Here is a 25,713-nt window from a genome sequence, read left to right as displayed (position 1 = left end):
TATGATGGATCCCTGACCTAATACGAGATAATAGATTACCTTGGTACAGTACCATAGCAGTCTACTGAACTTGCCATTCTCTTTAGCAGAGGTAGTAGTGAAAGAAATTCCAAGTTTATAATTAGTCAAAGTCTAAATGTAATTAGGAGCTATGCAGTTCTAAGAAGTACATTCAGAGCTCGAGATATGGCTAAGTCAGTGAGGTTCTTGCCAACCAAGCATGAAGATGTGAGGTCTATCCCACGTGATCACACCGAAAGGCCTGATGCAGAGCATCACATGGTGATCCCAAAGGTAAGGCGGCAGAGGTGGGGGCTTGATTGCCAGTCAGGCCCACATATTTGCAAGCTACAGGAAGACCGTAGCCTCAAAACCATGGAAGACAGAGCCTGAAGAACAATTGCCTTTGGCCTCCACACACGCAAGTACACATACGGGCACATACACCATCACATCCATGAGCATGTACACATATGCATACACAAAAACACACATGGGGAAATTCAAATTGATTAATATTGAAAGGTTTCCTGCTATTAGAAAAAGTATGATAATTCCAAATAGCAAAAAGAATTTTATGAGCATAAAATCATAAAGGAATTTTATGAACAAAAAAAAACAAATATGGCAAAAGCAGTAAGTTACTGAAAACTAGCTGTATATACATTTGGCTTGTTCATTCTGATTCTAGGAATAAATCCTACCAAACTCCTACAAAATATGAGGGAAATCTTTATGTAGGAAGATAGTTACTGTTATATTAATCAAAACATTGTAAATAATAAATAATACCCTGGAGCTTAAATGCTGATTGCAGAAACAAGCTCCAATAAGCTACGGTACATTCACTTGACAGGATTAAAATGAAAATTATAAAAACTAAAATGAAGACAAAGCAGCAGCTTAAAATAAGATGAGAAAAAAAGTAGACTATTTATTCAAGCCACTTTGATGTAGCAGACACCCGCACACAAACATCAAAAAAAATGTTCTTTTGTCTGTGTAGTATTCTTGATGCAAAACACCTGAAGATGTCTTAATAATTCTTTTAAATGTCACCATAGGCAATATGGAATAAAGAATGCAAAACATTTCAGTCAGTTTCTGAAAAGCAGAAAACCGTGTGTAGAGGCTGTGGCTGAAGGAAGACAACTCGAATTTAAACTTGAACTTTTAACAATTTAAATATCAGAGAAGCCAGAGCAAGCATGCTCACAACTGTTCTTTTCATCTCTTTCTAGCTGCCATTTCAGTGTGAGTAATAAGAACTCACAGTAGTGGATTTAAATCCATGCAGGTTAAATCTGGGCGCCAGGGAGGGTCCTACAGTCCTGAAACCTACACCTACAACATCAAAACACCTTAAAGTCAGCTACAAATACATACAGCCTATTGTTTTTAGGATGAAACTTGGTCATACCTTAAGTGACTTTAGTTCTAAAATAAGATCCAGTGAATTGAGGATAAAATTCATTTTAAAAAATGAAATGATTTTTTAAAGGACATTGTATCAGGTATCCAGCTATTCTGAATTCCTGCAGTGGTCACATTTCTCAGTGTTTTCTGAAACTCGGTACTGGGCATCTTTTAGTGTTTATCATCAGGAAAAAGAAAATACTTCTATGTTTTAAAGACACACTATTAGCATAAGTGACAACAACACAGGAAGGCAGCTTCCCAAGCACCATCCCTCCAAGCTATCCTTGAGAAGGACTTTCTACAAACCCTGCAGACTGAAATCCCATGACAGAGCCTGTCCCCAGTGCCACGATATTCCAAGGAAGCAACAATGACTACAGACCACATGAGCATAGCAGAACATTCACATCCATGTGATAATTTAACGAACTCAATGGTTCAGCATTCAAAGAGAAAGCTTCAATAAACATGAGATAAGCTGATGAACGTTCAGGATCCACTTCCACTAAGCATAGTTATTACACTCTGTGTTTAAACACTTTACAATGCCAATTAAAGCTGGCTCATACCAGAGGTTCTGTTAATTACAACTGAAATGTCAAGTGACAATAGAGCAAGCTCATATCCATTTCTATTTCATGACCGTCTTTAGTTTTTTAGGGGAGGGAAGCACATCTTTCAAGCTATGAATTTTGTAGTGGCACCGTGAAGTATTCAGGTTATTTTTGCCTTATTCAAACCTCTTTTAGGAATATGCATATTGAAATGAAGTCACTAAAAAAAATTAAACCTCTGAACATATAACTATTTTTAAATGTCTGGTGTGGGATATATTGATAACATAGAATTTCATCTTGTTAGAAACACTAAAGACTATTGTTAGACACTCAAAAGTTCCCCTTTTTGACTCAAAAATTAATGTGTCAGAAATGCTGCTTTTGTGAGACTGAGACTGGGCAGCCAGTTTTGGATAGAAATCTGTCTGAAGTCTCAACACAAGCTAATTAAAAATATTCGTGAGAATAGTGGACCTTCCCCACAATATCTATAAAACTTAAAACTGTTTTCCAGTATTTCAGGGTGATTGTATGCATAAAAAGACAAAGAAGATAATGTCTTTTGTCATCAAGCATTTGCAGTCATTTGGCACCTACCACTGTAGGTCAGTGGCTTAAGATAAGCAAGGTCCCTTTGTCTCCAAGACCACGCACAAAAAAACTCCAAAGGTCAAATTGTATTTGCACCGCTTGCTCTTCTCCCTAGCTCTTTATAATTTACTGAACAAGAGAAATCAAACATGAGGCTCCAAACAAGAAGGTACAAAATAAATTTGTAACTTCTCTTCCACCACTGGATTTGCGGAAGAAATAGAAGTCAAGCCTGAGCTGTGAGAATGGAACTCAAAGAGGTAAATGGAAACAGAGGATCTTTGGGTTCTGATAAGTCACCACAGAGAAATTCGGGGTTCACCTGCATAGAGAATTTGGAATAGAAAATAACTTTTAGTTTTCTGACATCTCATCTTAGGTTTGGTATAGATTTTTGCAGAGCATGAGCTGAATCAAGAAAAACTTGGTGAAAAACTACCACACCAAACCAGACTGAAAGATCAAAGGGGTTCTTAAAATATATCGTGGTAGATGGTGGGTAACAAGTACACAATACAGGAAAAGCAAGATGGCATACAGTGATTGGCTGGAAATGAAACAGGGAAGGGAAATGGGAGTCAGAATGGTTCTGTGATACCCATCCTTTCTTAGCAAGTGTCCTAAGACAGAGCTGAGCAAGTTCATGGAACTCTCTCATTAGAGGCTAATAGACGGCAGAAGAGTATTTTAAGTTTTAGAAGTATTTGCTATTTTGTAATTGTGTTTATTTGATTATTAGCCTTTCGTATCTCCGAGAGGCACAAAAAGTTAATGAGTAGAATTATATTTACATATGTCTAGGATTTGCTTCAAAACACTGCAGGGGCAGAGGTGAGAAGTAAAAGGACGAGACAAGATGCCCTCGAGTTGTGAGTTTCTGCCCTAACCATAGTCCACTGCGTGAAGAGGCAAGTGCCTGTGGAGTGATCAGTAATAAATGGGATATCTATATCACATCCTTTCCCTCAAAGGTTTAGGGTACAGGAGAGGTGTGGAAAGATAAGTGTCAGAAGACAGGCAGGACTTGAACAAAACAGTGCCTCCTGTAAACAACAGGTCTGCTGCTTTCCTGAACTCACAGTGGAAGACCTGGCCACGTGAAGCCAGGAGCTATTTCAGCACAGAGGTAGAAAAGAGCCATGAGTCCCTACCCATAGCTAGGGAGCTATTGACCATTGATGGTTATTAGAATGGGGAGAGTCAGTTTGAATTAAGGGTGTGTGGGCCCTGGTAGGTGACTGTGCTCCAGTAGATGGCCAGACACCATACATATATGCACAGCACAAACAGAAATAGTGCATAGGTTATAATAAAAAAAAAGCCATGATGGTGGGAGGGGAGGGGTAGAAGGGAAGAGGTAGAAGGAGGAGAGTAGGGGCTGAATGTGATCAACATACACAATATACATGTATGAAATGTGCTGACTAATTCTATGTCAACTTGACACAAGCTATAGCCATCTGAGAAGAAAGAACCTTGAGAAAATGCCTCTGTAAGATTGGTCTGGAGGCAAGCCTGCACAGCATTTCCTTAATTGGTGATTAATGAAGGAGAGCCCAGCCCATTGAGGGTGGCACCACCTCTAGGCTGGTGGTCCTGGGTTTTATAAGCAAGCAGACTGAGCAAGTCATGAGGGACAAGCCAGTAAGCAGCACTCCTCCATGGCCTCTGCTTGAGTTTCTACCTTAACTTCTCTCAGTGGATTGTGACTGAGGCTGTATAAGTCAAATAAACCTTTTCCTCCTCAAGTTGCTTTGGTATATTTTTTCATCACAGAAAAAAAAAAACCTAAGACAATGTTTGAAGAATTACTACAAATAATATACTTCAAAAGATTTCCATGTTTGGTCAATTTTGAAGTTAAAGTGATGGATTAGAGGCACTGTTTCTGTAATTTTGCAAGTGTTTTATATCTTCATTGTAAAAAAATAAAGGTGGCATCATGGAGATGTCTTGTGGGTCAAGGCAATTATCCAGACTGACAGCCTTGGGTAATTATAGTTTAATACCTATAACCCATGTGGAGGAAAGAGAAAACTGACTCGCATAAGTTGTCCTATTACCCCCCACAGATGCACCCTGTGGCATCGCATCCCCCTCCCTCAAAATATTTTTAAGTTAAAACTAAAAGAAAGACAGAAAGAAAGAAAAAGAAAGAAAGAAAGAAAGAAAAGAAAAGAAAAGAAAAGAAATAGGGCTCCTTGTTCAGACAAGTTTTTCAAAGAGCTCTGTTGCTGAAGACAGCAGCTTCACAAGCAGTAGCCAGAGGGGAAATGGAGTCAAGAATTATTTCCTAAGAAGTGAGAATATTGATTTTGTTTGTCTGCTTCTGAGTGGCCTTCCCACCAGAATTTAAATTACAGTGGTGAGCATAAGAGCAGTCTAGAACTTTTTTTAATTTATTTATTTATTAAAGATTTCTGTCTCTTCCCCGCCACCGCCTCCCATTTCCCTCCCCCTCCCCCAATAAAGTCCCCCTCCCTCATCAGCCCAAAGAGCAATCAGGGTTCCCTGACCTGTGGGAAGTCCAAGGACCACCCACCTCCATCCAGGTCTAGTAAGGTGAGCATCCAAACTGCCTAGGCTCCCACAAAGCCAGTACATGCAGTAGGATCAAAAACCCATTGCCATTGTTCTTGAGTTCTCAGTAGTCCTCATTGTCCCCTATGTTCAGCGAGTCCGGTTTTATCCCAGGCTTTTTCAGACCCAGGCCAGCTGGCCTTGGTGAGTTCCCGATAGAACATCCCCATTGTCTCAGTGTGTGGGTGCACCCCTCGCGGTCCTGAGTTCCTTGCTCAGTCTAGAATTTTTACAAGAAATCAATACCCACATATCACACTTCTGTTAAGCTCAGAGAATACATGAAAATCATGTACACTCTAAAATGCACTAACCACCTTATTCTTCTCCAACTGAACCACACCTAGGAAGACGTCCTATCCATCCATTTACAGCACACTTTCAGCACCCTCTAACAACTGGTTGAAGCTTTTTTCCAAAGGGATAACATACTATTATATTTGACTAGCAAAGTGTTGGTGCTCGATAGCTAGAGTACTTAGACTAAATGTCACAAGGTGCCTCAATCAAGAGGGGACAAGACACAAGAAATGTTATATGTCAAATGTCATATGTCATGAGCTACTTCATAGAATTAAATACACGACCCACTCAGCTCTTAAGAGAGTTACTGTTAGATGTTTCCTATAATGCCTCTTGTACTTATTTTTTTTTTCAATATTGTTGGCTGAACTAACCTGTCTGGAGTTTCTATGTTGTAACAACTACCCGTGAATAAGTAGCGAGCAGGTGAACATCAGTTCCTATGGTTTCTGTTTACAATAGAGCACATTCATGGTTCATGGACGCTTGCCACTTTGTAATAGATATTTGAACACTGTCTTCCCCTCCCTTAGTTCTTCCTGGTTTCTTAAAATTCTCAGGTTTATGTCCTCATTCCATCTACTTGCTCTCTCCCTCTGGATTCCTTTCTCTATTGCCACTACCTGTAAATTCCACTAAATGTGATTTAATCTTGCTCTTCAATCCCAGGACAAAATTTGGACAGGAAAGAAACCGCAGAGTGAGGGCCAGTTTGCTATTTTTAGAGGAAGTTTGAACATAAGTTTGTTTCTTTTTTTTTTTCTGAAAATTAGATCCGTTTGCTCCCTTGGCTGGACAAAACCTCTTTCCAGGACAAATTACCAGCAGTGAACTACTTGGCCCTCCTCTCCCAGCACAGGCTTAACTCCACAAGCTAGAGAAAGTTCCTCGAGTCAGCAAAGCAGGAGCAGCCCATTCCTGCTGCCTCCAGCAAACACATTGGTTGTCTGTTGGACCAAATTAAACCGTTTGTCACTTATGCTACCCTTGCTTTCTGGTGGCACACAAACATGGCAGCCAAAATTTGCTAAAATATGTAAAATAGCTAACAAAACATAGGTTGTGGTGGGGGGGAGGAGAGTTGAGATCATTCTGTTCATAATGCCCTCTGTTCAAAACTCAACCACTGCGCCTGCCCAGTGGTCCACTAGGATGCCATGACGCAGTTAGCAATGTCAAAAACAGTGTGTTTTGGTGAGGGCCTTATCTTCACAGAACTGTTGAGCAAATGGAATCTCGAGGAGACATTGTCCCTTTGTATATGAGGAAGACCAACTTCTGTGGGGTTGCAAGTCCCATCATCTGAAAACGTTTCTTTGAGAAAGGAGAAAATTGTATTTTACCCATTAAATAAGTACGAGAGCCTTATAAAATAAATATCCATCTACATAAAAGTAAACAAGTGTGTGGACATGTTGCATGGAGGATTGAGCAGAACTGTGTTATAAACCCTCTCCAATCCAGGTATAACTCCTCAAAAAGCAATTTCCTGCCCTACTTATGTGTTTTTCTTAGTATTTACATAGCATTCTTTTGAGCATTTAATCATTGAATGACATGTGTTTCACGTCTTTCCTGGTGGCAATAATCAGGCCCATGTTAGTGTGTTGGTGCCTTCCTCTTCTGATTCCTTGAATCCTTGGGTACCAAAGTAAGGCTATTAAGTTATGTTAATTCCCAACAGAAGTCTTTTGTTTTTAATAGCATGGCTCTACAATCAATTTTTCATTAGTCAATATAAAAGAGTTCATATATCAATACCAACTTGCATTAACCAGTGTGCACACTGTATAGGCCAATGCACTTCTAAGTATGTCATGCCACCTGCTATCATCGTCTGCATAATAGGGTTGTATGTTGCTGTAGGTTTTCTTTCTACTCTGTGAAAGGCTGCCAACACCCAGGCTAACAGACAAACTGAATGGTATAAAGATGGAGGAACCAAGAGGCAAATGAGCTTTGCTATGTCAGCATCAATAACCAGTATTATACTTACTTCACTTCTGATGGAGTAAGCAAGCACGGATTAAAATTTGCTCATCTCCTTGATAGAAAAGCTCCAGAGGTATTCATAAACGCAGTTACAATAACATGACCATCAAATCCTGGGCCTCCCTGGATGTCAGCATCCTCCGAATAGCCACCAGCATTCGTCAGCATTTGGCACAGATTCCTGGGCGGGTCTTCTCAGCCACAAACCAGTTAGTGCTTTTATCTGCTTATCAATCCTTCTTCTAATCTCTCTGCCTCTCATACACTCCACCTTTATTTGTCTAGCTTAAATGTTAACTTATCCTTCTTTAATTTGATTACACCGCTGTTGAACAGAGTCCTTTCTTTACTCTCATCCCTTCCCATCAACCCTTCTCTTCACCTACGTTTCAATCCACCGTGCTCCCTTCTTGTCTTCTCCTCCTGATTTCTTCATGTTTTGTGTTTCTTTTGTAATGGACCCGGCTCTCAGTGAGGGTCAGCATCCCTCTGAAGGGATATTAAACTTCCCTACCTGGTCCTGTTGATAAGCGACAAGCCAAAGGAGTTCAACACACAGGCGCACAAAGAAAACAAAGAGAATGGTAAGGAGCTCATGTCAAATGTCCAATAGACAAGGGTGCTCCCAGCTGACTTTGAAAAGGGAATGAAAGAAGCAAAGAAAGAGGCAGGGGAGGCAGAGTTAAGCTGCTCAGTGTCCAGGAAAACCAGTCATAGAGAGAGGAGGCTAGAGTTGCAGCCCATAGTCAAACAACCTGTCCTCAATGGTTCAGTAGTAGTCTCTTAAAAAAACTAAGAATGCCAGTTGTTTAATTGTATACTTCGGTTACTACATACATTAGCATATAAAATTTGTTTTGGTTTATGTTTTTGTTTTAAAATATAAATTATGTTTATACTAATAATTGTTTTTACTTATTTATTAAAGTAGATTACAATGTGAAACCCCACTCCAGAAGAAAACCTCAAAATATATTGATGAGGAATTGTACACATGTTTTTAAAAGGAACCAAGCGAGACCAAGAATAAAGCGTATTAAGGTCAGATAAAGTTATGACTAATAGGCATATAACTGGACTCTGAACTTCTGGGCAACACAGAAAAACACGGGAGGCAATAAAGTTCTAGTTCCTGATATAATAAAGCAAATCAAGTTTTCCAGGGAAACAAACTTTAAACTTGAGTCACATTAATTTCAGAATGCAAGATCTTGTACTTTTAAAATACGGTTTCTTGAGTGTCTTGTCCTCAACATACCACACAAATCGTATGCAAAATTTCAGAGGTTCGTGAACTATTTCAAGGTATGCAACTGAGCCTTAGAACCCAGAGCAATCATGGTCAAAGGGATGAGGAGCCTTGGCATCAGGATGCAAACAGAGGAATCCTTGAAGTCATGTTGTATGAAGAGATCAGAAAGGGCAAAGCCGTTCTGTTTTAGATCTTCCCAACTCATGTTAGGAATGAAGCATTAAAGAATAATTAGGTTAAACCAGTATTGTAACAAAGTTAGCCTCTTCTGCTGCCTCTGTGGTTGCAATGTCTGTTTAGCTTCATGGTTGACAGACTTGCCACCTTTGGATTTTGGTTTTGTTGTTGTTTTTGTTTTTCCAGACGGGGTTTCTCTGTAGCTTTGGAGTCTGTTCTGAAACTAGCTCTTATAGACCAGCTTGGCCTCGAACTCACAGAGATCCACCTGCCTCTGCCTTCCCTGTCCTGAGATTAAATGCATGTGCCACCACTGCCTGTCTCATCCTTTGGTTTAATGCTTAAGCTACTTTTAGTTGTTGTTGGCTTCATTTTTCAGAGCTATGGATTGAACTCAGGACCACAGACTTGCAAAACAAGGACACTACCACTGCGCCACACACCTGACTCCAATATCTAATTATTATTTTTAAATCTACAATACTCAAATGAATACATTAAACAGCAATCTACTCATCTGCTCATTGTTCCTTTAGTTTTATTTGTAGTTTTCCAAAATACACAAACCTAAAGAATATATTATTTAACTTATTTGATGACATTAAAAATACAAACTTTTTTATTTTAAATACATATGTATAGTATAGTCTTGAAAATTTTTCTCACAGGTATATATGTTGATACAAGTGCATGTGTGTGTAAACATAGATGCACAAATATATGTGTGTTTGCATGTATGTGGACACACACATGTGGGTGCATACTACATGTGTGAGTATGTATGGAGAGCCCAGGACTAACACTACATATTTTCCTCACCTACGCTCCTTCAAATTCACTGAGGCAGGGTCTCCCAATCAAATTCAGAACCCATAAACTAACCATGTTGCCCTGGAGATCCCTTCTCTGCCTTCCTCACCCTAGAATTACAAGGGGGTCATCACGCTCGTGTGTTTGCGTGGCAAGTCTTTTCTCTGCTTTCCCATCTTCTGAAACATGGTACATTTCCAAACTCCACCCCTGTTGTTGCATGTCATGTTTCATTGACCAAATAAACCAAAATCAGTGGGCATTTGGATTTACCTGGCCATTTCCTTTCAAAAACTGAGCTACTACCAGTTTTTTCTAGGGAAAACGGGTTTTGTTCTGAGTCTCGGAGGCAGAGAAACCACTGTTAGGACTTGCTTGTTAGACAAGCTGGTAATGATGCTTGTCAATCATAACTTCAAAATTTCCCTAAAAGCTATACATACTTCTTAACATTCATCAGATTTATCTTAAAAGATAAAAAAAAGTTATTGATAAGCTAAAATATTGTATAGTACTACATAACTTTGGAAATGAACTTTGGGGCTTTAAAAAGGATCAGGACTTTCTTTAAGCTCCCAAATTTTCTTTCAAAAGTGAAAAATCACTTAGTGTGATTCTTTAGCCTCCATGAATGGTCACTCACATCTTCTGCCTCCTGTTATTTGACCGGAACTTATCACTTCTGTGACCTCTCATTTTCCTAAACCATTGCTTCCCTGAGGCAACCCTCCCTCTGCTAAAACAGAGCCCAGAGCCCAGTGAGTCAACCTCCAAACCAGTTGGACCTGTTTTGCAGTCAGCTTTTGTATAACACAGGGATAGAAGCTACTGGGTCACTTTTATATTGTTTTTATCAGAAACATCACTGCATCCACTGCATCATAACCACAGAGGCAAAGACAGCATGCCAGAACAGAAAAGAAGGTGGACTCAGTCCCCAGGGATTTCCAGAAAGCATGGTGGCTCTTGTATTGCTCCGATGTATAGAAGGTTCCTAGAATAAGTGGCTCTGAAGGCATTCTTTTTATTTCATAACGTAACTAATATTATCTTAGAGAACGACTTGTTCCAGTGCACGGGCAAGGTACATTCCTACACATTGAATCATTTTTAAAGTTATTAATCTGACTCAGTTATTTCCAAGCAAACTCCAATTGTGTCATCACCTTAATCTAGTGCCAATCAAACTTCCTTCAAAGAAACATCTGGGTCCTGCTTCTGTTCAAGATCTAGTACTGAGCGCATTCTTCCAACAGTATGGCCCCTAAAAGGGGGTTATACATTCAGAATACTCTATTGCATTTTCAAAGTGTTTGAGGACAGTCAATAAGATTGAGGCTCAGTCCAGCCACACCTGGAATCTGTGTTGATGTCTGTGGCCAGCATCACCTCAGAAGGCCTTAGAAACCATATGAGATGAAATCAGAGGACTTTGTTGAGCTGGCCCCACCCTTCAGTGCCTTGAGAAAGTTGGCCTTGCCTCTAGCTAGCCACTACAATAAGAGAGCTGGCCTTTTCACTTGGGAGAGAAGGCCCCCAACCCTCACCACAGATTAGGATGAACCTACTCTGAGGGCTTGCATGTAGGGGAACTGACTCTCCTACCCCCACCCAAGGCAGGAGGCCTCCTTGGCTCCATCTGACCTGCCTGGCTAATACCCAGGCCCACAATTGGGCCTTGGGTTGACTCACCCTAGTATCTAATCCATCTAGGTTTTACTGGAGCTCATAAAGAGATTGGTCCTGTAGAATGATACCCACAAGATCTCCACAATGTGGGGTGGCCATGGAATACTGCAGAGGAGCTCTGGTGAGAATCCAGTGAGGATGGTATACCAAAAACCAGAGGCCTTGAAACATACTTATTGCAATGAACATTCACCAGTCAAGCTGATGGGACAAAGGGGTATACTATATGACACACAGAAGCCTCTAATGTCACCAGGATAGATAAAGAAGAGAGGGAGAGGCAGGAGAGAAGGAGAAGAGTTTTTTCTATTCCTGGTGTGGATTTTGTTCTGGTTTGGTTTATTGAGTTGTTGTTTTTTTTTTTTGGGGGGGGGGGGGGAGGTTGTCTGTTTTTGCTTACTCTTGTCTGCTTGCTTGCTAACCTTGTTTTGTTCCCTTCATGGAGGATGGGGGTACAAAAGGAATGGGGGGCGCAGCAGGAATGGGGGCAGCTAGAAGACCAGGAAGTAAACAGAAGTGGGGTACATGACATGAAACCTTAAGGATTCAATAAAATTTTAAAAAGATTAAATCCTAAGTCTGTTCTCATTCTATCTCAACCACTAAATAATCAGTCCACTAGACACTAATGAATATAGCTCCCCACCGATTCCCTAGAGACAAGATATAGACTATAAACCCTAACCAAACAGTCCTGTAAGACACTCCAGACTCTGATTAGAGGTGGAGGCAGCTGATTCCCCTGACCCTGTGGCTTTTGTGTTCCCTAATGCTGACCCTCTGGATTGACCTAGGTCTCATACAAATACTTTTACTGTGAGTCAACAGAACTAAGTCGCCCAGTGCAGAGTCTCAGGCAGAAAAAAAAAGCAGTGCTCCTTTGTAAATCTATATCTTTATTACATGCTGTCACCAGCCTGTGGCCATTACCTCTTTCTTGTTCCCTTAGCCTTTCTCTAGCAACTAACCCAAAACCTTCTGTTTGCATGCTATTAACTTGTTTTGAAAAAGATGCCTTTGGTTTTTGTCTACTTTTTTGAGTCCATTGTTTCCTTTGTTGCCTCTTCTTGTATTAATCACATTTGGTTCATAAACATCTATAAGCTCATAAACTAAAGGTGAGTTATGTAGAATGGGCTCCACTCATCTTAAACAGGCTTAATCATTTAAACTAGCAAAACAGGTTGACCAGAAGGAGCTCTTCATAGTTTTGTACCCACCTGCCAATTGACTTACGTTTTGTGCATGATAGCTGGAGAACTCTAAGAGCAGAAAGCAAATACCAACTTATAAATACTTGTCTCTACTCTTACCACATTTGCTACTATACTATTGAGCAAAACAAATCAACTCATCCTGATTGTGGTAGCTGTCAGAGAGGCAGGAGATTGCTTAAGAATGTTGACATATACTACACAACCCAAAATGGGATTTTACCAAAATGTACAGATCATTCTTCCTCATCTGACTACAAATATTGCTAAAGATTTGATCTTTTCCTCCCTTCTCTCTTTGGGGGCCTTTAATCTATGGATCCTCATAATATTTATAAATGCTACAGGACTACATGATTTCTATATTTCTGTGACATGTGACAGAACTAACTTGCCCCTCTGTCTGGATATTTTTGTGTCTATATTTCTTCTAAATATTTTCATTGAGATATTTTATTATGACTTGAAAGTTGGCATGTCAAAGGAGGGGAGAGTGATATAATTATGTCTAAATTGAAAGCATATTTTTAAAAAGTAAAAGAAAAATGCTGTCCCCAAAATAAAATTACTGTAGGAAATGAATATTTCATTTAATGTTTTAAAATGACTGTTCCATTCCAGCCCCTTTCTCTTTTTCTCATCTAACTTAGCTCCACCTCTACCACTCACAAGATAAGACAACTCTAGAATCTATTTAATTTTAGTCTCAATTTTCCAGCCCTACAAACAGTGATATGAAAACTTGCCAGACAGAGCTATCATGTAAGAATTAAATTGGTTTTGTATGTGCTTACTACTTTGAAGATGCACAAAAATGTTTGTATTTCCTTTGCCCTCAAGTCCTACATTGGCCCACAGCATTGCTCACCTCTCTACTCTTATATTTTATTCGGCCCTAGAAATCAAAATTAAGTCCTAATAGAATCCTGTTGAGCAGTTTACTTGGCTTCTTCCTCCACATTTATGAATGGTTACAATGAAAACGCCTGCCTCATGAGGATGTTCTGTGACAAAAGACAATGTCAGCTAATTTATGTGCATTTGGGGCTAGACAATGGTAACCCTTCTCAAATGACAGTCATTATAACTTCTTGCTCTACTAGCATTCAATACAAAATTATAGAAAAAACAGATTATGAATCCTTTCAATAAAGAGTTCCTTCTAGAAAGATTGTGTGAGTTGAGCCTTCAAAGAAAGGTCTGATTTTCTCCAACTCAAAACTGATCTCTTCAACCTCTACCTATTCACCCATGTATTGCTTTCTTCATTAAACAGTAAATAATTATTTTCATATATGTATGACATGACAGTTTGTGCTGCTCCTACAGCATAAATCATCATCTGTCTATCCCAGGAAATTAAAAAGAAGCCCTTAAGTGCAGAAGCAGGCACAGCACTTAAGGCTAGGTCTTGGTGTTCCCTATTAAACGTAAACAGTCTCATAGGTCATCAACATCAGACAAGATCACTTTATGATCATGACAGATCATGATAATCAAGGCCAACCCACCATAATACCATCTGTGAGCATCCACAAAAGCATATACACTATCTAATGACAAAAACAACCAGGTATTCATCTAGCCTGGCTCACTCGGGTGACTGCTGCTTCTTTGCCAATTGCACCTTCAGTCTCTTAATAGTCTTGCTTTCTCAAGATTTACTGATGTTCAACTATATGTGCATCTCTGCTTCCAGGCAGAATCTAATCCAGAGCAAAGCCTCTCTTCCCTACACCCTCCCCAGAACTGCACTCTCAAATATCACAGCCTTTTCTAATGCTGTATTTCTGAGAAGATCCTATCTTCTCTGTGCCATGTTCCTTCTCTGCAAATCGCTACAGTTGTGCTCCTGGAGAGCTTTTGCTAAAAAACATTGACACAATATTCTCTATATATTCCTATGACTTCCTAAGACTGCAAAGTTCTCCACAGAAGAAGCATTGTCTCAATAATTTATACAGCATCCATGATAGAAATTTTTAATACAGTAAGCACACAAGCAAAATGTTTGTTGAGTCCCTCGAAATCATTTCTTTCATTGATCAGACGTGGTGCAGAGACTGAGGAGAAAGAATTTTAATCACAGCACTCAGAACTACCAAAGCCCCACCTCCCTCCCCTGAGATGATTCCTGAGCAGCAGTGGGAAGAAAAAAAAGTAGTGTCAGTCTCATGGCATAGCATCTCAATATGTTATAATTAAAATTCAGAAATGTGAGACCAGAATATCATTATAATGACCTGATATCTGTCAATAATACTGCTTCATCAGAAGAACTATATAAGATTCCTATGAACCATTCAAATCAAGCTCCCAGTGACCTATGCAACATTTGTGTTGGTGGAAATATTTTTCAATAAGATTCTAAATTCCTTTCAAATTACTATGTGCGTGAAGTTCAGAAGTTCCTAGTAATTGCATTTCTTGAATTATTCTTTTCATTTTACCCTCAAAAAGGCAGAGGAATCATGAAAAATTCTCATTAAAATTGTCCCAAAACTTGAAGGCTTTATAAACCATCATATAAATTATAAAAATACATATAAACATTAGAGACTTTGACATGCTAATTAACTCAATTTTTAAATAGGAAAACATCTTACTGAAAAAGCATCTCTGTAGAAAAAGCATGACATAACAGAATGATCTTACACCAAGGTAGTATCTGAATTGAATTAAATAAACAATAACGTGGGGAATAGAGGTCACATGGTCTATATTTGCATCTATGCATTTTTGAAAAATTCTGATGTTCCATTAATCTTCAAAGAAACAGCCACATAAACTAATACTAAAGTTGCAGGCTTTGGAAAATAGCTTGAAGGAGCCCCAAAACACCATTACAGCTGCTATTAATCTGCATAACTACCTTCCCTGGAGAAAGCAGCTCAGTGTTTTCAGTGCTAAGAAGTGCTAAGGACCCCATTAAAAATGGAAATCAGAGAGAAGGCTGTAGAGAAAGTAGCAGCTAATTAGCAAGGAAATTAGCAAAAAGAAGCTAGAATTATTTTGTTTGGTAATGTTTAGAATGTAACAGTCAAACTCTATTAATATCCACTCCAGTCAACTTTCAGCACATATAAGCTGAAAATATTTCAAAACATACTAATTTGAAATTATATATGTTGACTATAAAAACTGAAATTACAAGCCTGGCCCACAATATTAATTTTGCAAATTAGGTTTTGGCTTGCTTCCCATTTTTAAGCTCTACCCAGTAATTGATTTACTTTGAATATAATCAAGGTATAGTTTAGAGTCTGTGTATATGACTTTTAGACACCATCTCCATGAGAGTTATCATTTTTCTTGGCTTCATATTCATTCTGTGTTGTAAAAAACAACTCTGTCACTTCTGGGGTTAGAGTATAGAAATTTATTCTTTTGGAGTTTGGAGATTATGGTACTATGACTGTGACTCTAACAAAAAATTAAGGTATGAGCAACTCACAGAGACAATGCATAATGGTTAATACCATTAATATAGATCCCCTAATAATTTTTTTTAAAAAAAGGAACTCAGAGAGTTCAGTCTATTAGCTGCTTTTTATTTATTTATTCATTTTTTTTTTTTTTTTAATTTTTGAGACAGGGTTTCTCCGTAGCTTTTGGTTCCTGTCCTGGAACTAGCTCTTGTAGACCAGGCTGGCCTCGAACTCACAGAGATCCGCCTGCCTCTGCCTCCCGAGTGCTGGGATTAAAGGCGTGCGCCACCACCGCCCGGCTATTAGCTGCTTTTTAAACACACCTGAGAACGACAGTAGTATTGCACTGAATTTCTCTTTTACCCAGCTAGTCTTATTACACATACACCAAGCTCAGGACAGAGGCAAGACAATGGCTCTATTTCTTACCACCCGTGTACCCAGTTTACAGTTCTGCAGAAAACAAAGTTTCCATAACAACAAAGGATGCTAAAACCCGTAAGCAGAAAGTCTTAGTGTACCCTAGAAGCTAGAGTAGGACTAAGAGGGAGAGACCAACGGTAAGTTCCACCACATCAGGTAATGAAGACGAAAGGGAGTTCCAGGAAAACCAAATGGAATAGTCTGTTGGAACAGTCTATCCGAAGACAGTAGTCTAGGTCTCCAGTGTAGGACTCAGGCTGTAGAAAAAAAAATATTATGAACATAGCCTAAAATGGTGCTATACTATACAATTGATGGGGGGGGGGGGTGCCAAGTAAATAATACGTAACATTTATTAAACCCTTACAATGGAGTGGCTCTTTACACTGAATCTTTTTGGACAGTATCATGTCATAGAATAAATCCTGAGGAAAAGGTGCCATTATTAGTTCCATGTTTTATATGAGAAAGTGAGATGGGGTGTCAATAATTTGCCCAGAGTTCCACAGGTAAGTGATAGCAGCCATAATGAAATCCAGATCCTGTGTCATAAAGCATGCAAGAGTGTAGACGAAAAAGAACAACCAGTATTATATTCCCATTAAATTTCCATTCCATCAATGCTTGAGCATCGCTCGGGTATTCGCTGAAAGAACTGAAGTATTGTGCTCTAAGTTACTGTAACATTGGAAGCTGGATGAACCAAAAGGAATCTTTTCAGTCAGTTGAGGCAAATTATTGTTTGATTTTCTTTTCTTGGTAGTCACAAGACAAACCAAAACGCACGAAAGAAAGTTAGCTTTTATCTTACAGTGCACAACATTGTGTACAAGTGACATGTTTGCCTTTTATTTGTTAAAAAAAAGAAAGAAAAGAAAGAAAGAAAAAGAAAAAAAAGAAAACCACAAGATCCCAAAACACAACACATCAACAAAAGCAATCTAAACTCTCAAATGAACTCATCTGAACAAAAACAAAAACAAAAACAAAAAAACAAAAAAAAAGCTATCTGGGGGTCCGCTAAACTATTGCAATTAAAAAACAAGTTCAATAAAGGTGAAGTTTAAGTTCTGCTCTTTAAGACTCCTCTTCAGGTAGTTTGGGATTCATCTCATACACATGGAATTTCTCCACTGTCTGTAATCTGTTGAAAATCTGAAAAGAGAAAAATCAGTACTTTCTCTAGAAAGAAATTTGTCCTGAATGAAATACTCTAAGTGAAATTTCCAAAGCATTATCAATTATACTACTTTTTGTAGAAAAGATAACTTCCAGCTCAACTTAGTGATTCCGAACGATGATTGATCAAGGTTTCTCAAAGGTGTAATGAGATGCATGGAATGAAGTCTTTCCTCTGTTAATTATTTAAGACCCTATTAACTCAATTTTTAACTGTGATTTCAATGCAGTTTAATTGATACTGCTCCTTATTATTTCATTATGCCTCTGTGGTTTTTTTTTTAATTTGGAGAGTGCCTAATCAAGAACATTTCTCATAGTTTTAGATATTTAGCCATCCTTCCAATACAGATAAAACCAGTAGTTGTCATTTTCCTTAGAGTGATGGCAATTATATGAACATTTATTCTATAAAATAATATAGATACATTTATATTCTATAAAATAATAGACTTAATATAAACAGTTTGTGTACATGAACATAGTACAATGTTAACATGAAAATAACGTTAACGATGAGATAAAATTCTGATAAGCTAATTTCTTCAGCAACACATTTACTATACTCTTGATTCAAACCACAGCAAAAACCAGATAATAACAAAGAATTCAAAGAAAATGAAAAGTATGAATCTATAGGTAATACAATCGTCAAGTGATATATAGTCCCAATTGATTTCATGATGTCTAACTCTTCATTTGTCTGATTTGAACTGTTGGTCCTACATTCTTATCTTTGATCAAACACACATTATTTCCTAGATAACCATATGTGTATTTAAGATGTACTTCACTTTCATGACTATAAACCACTTTTTAGTTGATTTCTGGAATTATAATATTTAGATATGTTTTATCTTGGGGAAAAACTATAAATCCATTATTTTCATCTCTACACACGAACATTTAATATTCCTTGAGAATAACCACAAAAGAAAAGAAAGAACCTACACAAAGAAACACCCAGATGATTGGCTGCCCATGGGGATTTTCTAGTGACTTAACTACTTAGTAAAGGTAAAATCTATTATGCCAGTGTAGTTTACAAATATTTTGAAGCTCTTTTTTCATTCATTTGTTAATAAACTTTTTATTTTGAAACTACAGTGCTTATCTTCAACTAATATAATTTTTAAAACTTGGCTTTATATCCCTGCTGAGAAATTGCCTGACACCTAGGTTGAAAATGACTGAGATCACTGACGTTATTGATAATTTCTAAATTCAATAATATTTGATGCACCAAGCAGTAAAGCCTAACTCTGTTCTAAAATGACATGAGACAATTTCTAAAAGTATCTATTTTATTTCTCCAGGCTACTATCTTCAAGCCAGACAATGGCAATGACCTTGAATTGTATAATATTTTAAAAGAACTCTCATTTAACACTTTAAAAGGATTACAAGAAGAAATAGATACCCTAAAAGGACAGGGGAAAGTTCCATTATTTTGGGCTGGAGAGATGGCTCAGCCGTTAAAGGCTAGGCTCACAACCAAAAATATTTTCATACTTCAAAACATTCTAATATTTTTATCCTGTAAGCCTCAATTGCTAATAATCGAGAATTACGATACTGGACCGGAGAGATGACTCACTGCTATTCCAGAGGACCAGGGTTCCACCCCCAGCACCCACATGGCAGCTCACAACCGTCTGTAATTCCAATTCCAGAGGATCCCATGCCCTTTTCTGATTGACAAAGGCATCAGGCATGCTCATAGTGGACTTGCATACAATGCAGGCAAAACACTCATCAGCATTACAAATAAGCATTATTTGCCATAGCCAGAACCTGGAAACAACCTAAATGTCCCTCGACTGAACAATGGATAAAGAAAATGTGTTACGTTTACACAGTGAAGTACTACACAGCAGAAAAAAATAATGGCATCTTGAAATTTGCATGCAAATGGACAGATCTAGAAAACATCATATTGAGTGAGGTAACCTAGACCCAGAAAGACAAATACAATATGTATTCACTCATAAGTGGCCTTTAGGCATAAAGCAAAGAAAAACCAGTCTACAAGTCATAACCCCAGAGAACATAGACAACAAAGAGGACATGAATTTAATCTACATGTAGAAAAAGACAAGCTCTCCTGAGTAAATTGGGAAAGTGGAGATCATGGGAGAGGGTAAAAGGGAGGGAGGATGGAAGGGGAGAAGAGAAAAATATATAGCTTAATGAAAAAATTAAAAATTAATAAATATTAAAAAGCTACAAATCCTGAATCTTACTGTCCTTTTCAAGGTAGACTCTAAAATAGTATGTAGACAACAAAAAAAGGTGAGGAGGAGGAATGGAGGGGAAAAGGGGAGGGAGGGATGGATGGAGGAAAAGAATGTACCTTTATTAAGGAGGGAAGCAAAGGAGAGGGCAAAGTTTCCCAAACAACGTTTTGCTTCTTGTCCAAGAGGTACAGGACTCTCCCTATGCACCAAAATCAGCTATCATTGAACTTAGGGGGCAAAGAGAAACTTCATACGCTTTAGAGTTTGACTCATAAGTGCCAAGACACTAAAGAACATAAAGCCAAGTTATACAGCTAGCAAAGCAAATAACTGATTCTCTGACTGCTGATTCATTCTCCTAGCTAATTGGATAGTCACAGAATGCAGCAGTTGATTCTTAAGCAAGAACACACACACACACACACACACACACACAAAATGCGACAAAAGAATGGGTTTTAATTTTAAAATAAATAACACTCAGAAGTTACTGTGAGGATTTGATTTTTGTTTGTTTGTTTTGTTGCTGTTGACTTTGTTGTTGGCAGTACCCATGGACCCAGACCTTGCAAGATCTAAGGATCTAAGTTCCATCCCCAGTACCTGTGTGAAAAATGGTAGCATTGAATGATAACCCAAGTGCTCAGGAGGCAGAGGAGGCAGCTCCCTTGCACTTAGTGGACAGCTAGCATAGCCTATTTGGTGAATCCCAGATCATTGTAGGATCTGTCTTAAAAACCAAGTATACAGTAGCTGAGGACATGGAAGTTGTCTTCTGGCCTCCACATACAGATACATACATGCACATCACACAGTATGCATACACATGCACACAAGAAAAGGAAACATTTTGGTCATCTCATGCTTTTGTAGGTTCCAGACCAACACCAAGTTCACCCCAGTGCTGTGGACCTCGGATACAGCAATACAGTCCAAGTCAGGGCATAGTAGGAAAAAACGCTCACATGGTGAAAGAAAAGAGGGGGCATAGACTAAGGTCCCACAGTCTTGGGGGACACAGTTCCGGTGACCTAAGGACTTCCCAGCAGTGCTCCCCTCCCCAGGACCAAGTCTTTAACACATAGTAATCAGTATATTAGCTATCTTTAAAAACACCAAATAATATCTTCTAAAGGAGCTCTGAGTAAGAAAAGTTTCTGATGGATTCTGAATTGAAAATGTTGAAGAAAAACACTCATCTATAAGAGGATCTAGGAATAAATTCAAATTGAAGAAAATATAAATATAAGGGTTCTTCACAGAAGCAAAATTCCTTAAGAACTGGGTCATTATCACTTAATGTAAGATACTCAGGGAACTTCAAGCATGTCCAAGTACGGTAATAATCCATTAGCACAGTGGTTCGTTTTAACAATAGTGTGGTTCTTGTGACATCTCTACTTCCAGGTATCAAAAAAAAATTGGGGGTGGATTTCAGCCAACTAAAACCTTCAATTGATTTGCCCTAGTAGTAATAACAGCAGAAGTACTTACATTGTTTTCCTGCTGATAAAAGTCAAGATAAAGACATAAACAAGTAAATACTAATATGTTGAACTAAGTAATTAGAAATTCAATGAATCCTCTTACACTGGCTTCCCATAACCTATTCTTACTACTTCAGTGAATCCAGGCAACAATCTCTTCAGGTCTATTGACTTAACTTGACAGCCACATTAACTGTTTTACAGTCTTCAAAAGGAAAACTGGAAGATGGGCTGCAAATCTCAATGAAACTATTTAAATTTGTAGATGATTCCTTTGATAATAAAGCACTGTATGAGTCTCTTGAACATCCTCATTCTAAAACCTGCTAAGTTACAATCACTTTTGGTGGTGGAATGGAAACACTTCTGGCAACCTGTAGAAATTCAGCCACGAGATGGCAAGAAACCAGGGATCTAAGTGAAACTTCTGTGTGTGTCTAGAAAGAAACAAGTATCCTATCCTGGCTGAGGCAGCACAGCAGCACCTGCCAACATCCTGTTACCACTGAAAAGGGTAGGAGGAAACACTCTGGAGACCTGAGTTGGCCATGATGGTAGCACAGTTGACAACCAATTCCAAGAGTTGGTCTTGAGTTAAGTGGAAAGTGGAAAAGAGTGCTCTTGGCTACAAACCATCCCTGTGAACTGAAGAACCATGCCAGTGAGTTGAAAAAGAACCACGATACTTAGTACAGCGGCTTTGGTTTGTATTCATAGGCAGACAATTTAAATTAGTCCAGACACTGTGTCCAGTCTTTTAACCAGTGTGCATTCCCTTTGGGGCAGCTCATCTTCTTCCAGTGCCCTGGCTGGCAGCATTTGTAATCTAATAAGGATAAATGTAGCTAATGTACCACATGAAAGTACATAAGAGCTTTCATTCATACACAGTCACGAAATGAGGGCGGCTAGGCCGCCCCAGAGATCGTACAGAGGAATCGCTAAACTGCAATGAGTCTAATATGCTTAAACAGTCGTATGTCATGAATTCAAGGCACTAAATATTAACATCCAAGTGTTTGTTCTGATAAGGTTACACTGAATATAAAATATGCATAATGCCTGACACAGAAACAAAGTAGCAGGAAAGGCATGTAACTAAGCATTTAGTAGGTGAGAAAAAGATACCTGGTATGCTTCAGATATTACTCAGTTTCATGAGAAATTAGTTGGGAGAAGATCTAGACTACCACAGAAAATAAGAGTTTGTTCAGGTCTTTCTCTTTCTTTCTTCCTTCCTTCCTTTCTTTCTTTCTCTCTTTCTTTCTTTCTTTCTTTCTTTCTTTCTCTTGAAGCAAGGTTCTTAGGCTGGCCTTGTAGTCACTGTGTAGCTCGAACTGCTCTCAAACATGTAGCAATCCTCCTGTCTCAGTCCCCTGAGTTGCTGAGATTACAGGGGTGCATCACCATGCCCAGCCAGGCATCTTATCATTGGTTTATTTATCATTTCTGCCCACCAAAAGTCTATGTCAATTAATAGCTAGTTAAGCATAAATTATAGCCTTCTTAATTTTAAAGATTCTTGATGTTGGTAAAAAAAAAAAATCTCAACAATCACTAAACCATCCTTCTTTTGGAATATCCAGTTGGGAAACCACAGCAGCCCATGGCTGTCCTAGCCATCCTGTTTTCTGCAGCAATAAGAGATGTGCAGCTCGCAAAGAAGCAAAAACTATGTGGAAACGGGAATGAATGTGATCATATTGCACATGTGATTCTCAAAGAATTAATAAAGATTTTATCTAAAAATAATAATAAAAGCAATCAGAAAGAAAAATCCCCAGATAAGAATATGAGAGGATTTCCAGTGACCTCCCGTGTAAGGAACCGTTTCTACCATGAGCCCATTTCCTGAATTAGATTTCATTGTAACTCCTCACCAACATTGGATCTCCTCAACATGCTTCCTAGTCCTCTAGAGTCTATATACCCATGTCAAGACTACATTCTATCCCCTTTCTAACCAAACACCAAGCACACTGCCAACTATGCCTGCTGTTTGAAAGGGTGGATGGATGGATGACTGTGGCTTAATAAATTCATAAATCATTCTTCTTTTATGGTTTTATTACAAACCATAGGAATTATTCAAATACTAGGATAAGTTCTCTCTCTCTCTCTCTCTCTCTCTCTCTCTCTCTCTCTCTCCCACCCCTGAGGAAGAAAATATTTATTTTGGCCCACGGCTTCTGAAGGTTTTCATCTATCCTAGGAAAGCAGGTACGGTGACTAAGCTCAGGTGGAAAGAACTGGTCATATTATGGTGGAGCAGTAAACACAGAGAGAGATGGAGAGTAAAGGTTGGGCACACTCTTCAAAGGCATGTCCTAATGATGGACTTCCATCACCTAGGCACAGCCTCTGAAAGCTTCCAGACTTCAAAAGCAGCACCACCTGCTGGAGAAAATATTCAAAACCTGAGTATGCAGGGTGGAGGGGTATATTTCAGATTTAGACCATAAGATATGGTAATCAGATTTATTCAGGAACCGGTTGAAATCCATTTTTACAAGGCTAGATAATTGTTTAACCACTACAATCAGAGATAAATAACTGGAACTAAATCTGCTCATCATCAACCCCCCCCCATTAAGTCATTTTGTTTTGTTTTGTTTTTTTTTTTCATGATGAAATCTTTATCTACTGTTCTGAAGAAATATTTCCGTGACTTTTCTTTTTAAAATTTGTTGTCTATACCTGGCCAGCTTTTAATCCTAACAACCAAAATCTACCATACTATGAAAAGTACACCTAAGAAGAATCCAGGAATTCCAAACTAGTACTGCGCAGTTGTGTTATCCTCTGGGTAAGTTAGCCCACTTGTGAGCCTACCAGAATAGAAATGGCTGTGGATAGCTGTAAGGTCTGTAGTATTAGTCTGGAATGATTGGAAAGTTAACACTAAACCAGAAGCCTCAAATTTTAGATTTAAAACTATGTTTAGGGGAGATTATGGTTCTCCGTAAATGAAAACATCATTCTATTTAAAGTGAGACAGGGTGAGAGTATTAAATGGACCGGAGATGTGCACACCGTAATCAAAGTCGCTTTAACAGTGATCACCACATGCCTGTCGCTTCTTGGAAAAAGGCATGTTTCAATTAGTGGCTTCTGACCAGTGCTTCCCCACATGGGACCGATCTGTGGATCAGGGGTCAGTGGACAGGTAAGAGGGAGCACTCCGTATCCAGCCCCCGGAGATTCAAGAAACAAAATGTGGTCAGTGCTACTCACGGCTCTGCCTGGAGACTCCGGTCCTCTGCCACGTAATTGGAAGGAATGTAGCCCTGCAGCTGCTGTCCCAAGCCGGCTCCCTTCTGCTCCAAATGTCTGGCCAACCACCAGCCCTCATGCGAAGTGTCCAAAACTTGGAGTTTGTCGCCAGCACGGAAGCTCAGGTCCTCTGCGGTACGGGCTTGGTAGTCAAACAGAGCCACAAAGTAGTGGCCATGGCTCCTCTCGGGCTCCTGTGACCTGGGAGTCTCTGGGGGACAGCAGGCCCCTGGATTCTCAATCACCACTGACTTGTCTGCCTCGTGGGACCAGCAGGGGAGAAGGCGCTGCATGTATGCCCGGAGCCTCACACAGATGCTGCCCATGGTGCCCTGGCTGGGAGTAGGGGAGAGGGACAACCTCTCCCCACAGGCTGTCCAGATTCACCGTCTTCCTCCGAGACCAAGCAGTTTCCAGATCAGCCGCCACTCACCATACTGTGCAGAGCGGATAGAGTCCTGCTTCAGATCACTCCGGCAGATCTGGGTTTGGCTAAGACAGACTCACAGCTGACTTTCTGTTTGTAGCAGCTGCCCTGGGGCAAAATCAAGAGGGGACTTCTGGGCAGGAGGTCCAGTGGGAAGGTACTTCTTCCTGACCGCTTAGGTACCCCACAATAAATAAAATAGAAGGGGGTCGATTTAAGCAGACATCTGAGAACAAAGAACAGCCACCTTTCCCTCTGTCCCAAGAAAAAGTTATCAAGAGATTGCTACTAACTCGGGGCCAAAGCTCCCGACCTGGCCTGCTCCAGCTGCTCTCACCCAGCCTCAACCCTGCAGCTGCACCGGCGCTGCTCTCCCTGGAGCTTTCCTTTTTGCTAATGAATAACCAGGCCGTGGAGGTTATCGCCTTTAACATCCTGAGCTGGACAGACTGTAATAATTCCTCCTAACTTCCTGGTTTCTTTTTGTCTGATCTAAAAGGAACTCCCAGGCCAGCTTTACCCTCCCCTCCTCCCACACCTAGGATAGACCAGCCCCCTAACCAGGGAACCAGACTCTTAAAGCAGCCTAAACCCAACTCTAGAGAACTGGGCTAGTCCGGGCGGTTCTCTCTCCCTGTGTCTTGCTATAAACCCTACACAGAATGAAGGGCAGAG

General features: G+C 39.4%; 1 protein-coding gene across 1 annotated transcript in view; it reads right to left on the bottom strand.

Annotated features, from left to right (window-relative positions):
• The window catches only part of Frk (fyn related Src family tyrosine kinase), a 101,470-nt gene extending 75,998 nt beyond the window's left edge, over positions 1-25,472 (bottom strand). Inside the window, exon 1 of the mRNA XM_041654675.1 lies at positions 24,573-25,472. Within this exon, the coding sequence (XP_041510609.1) occupies positions 24,573-24,937 (365 nt within the window). The 5' untranslated portion in view covers positions 24,938-25,472. The remainder of the gene's footprint in view (positions 1-24,572) is intronic.
• Between the last annotated feature and the right edge of the window lie 241 nt (positions 25,473-25,713).

This window comes from Microtus oregoni, unplaced genomic scaffold (genome assembly GCF_018167655.1).
Source record: "Microtus oregoni isolate MIOR12 unplaced genomic scaffold, Mior012 000006F_ref0000085, whole genome shotgun sequence".
NCBI classification, from domain to species: domain Eukaryota; kingdom Metazoa; phylum Chordata; class Mammalia; order Rodentia; family Cricetidae; genus Microtus; species Microtus oregoni.
Note: the sequence above shows the minus strand (reverse complement) of the source record. Positions and strands in the feature narration are given on the sequence as shown.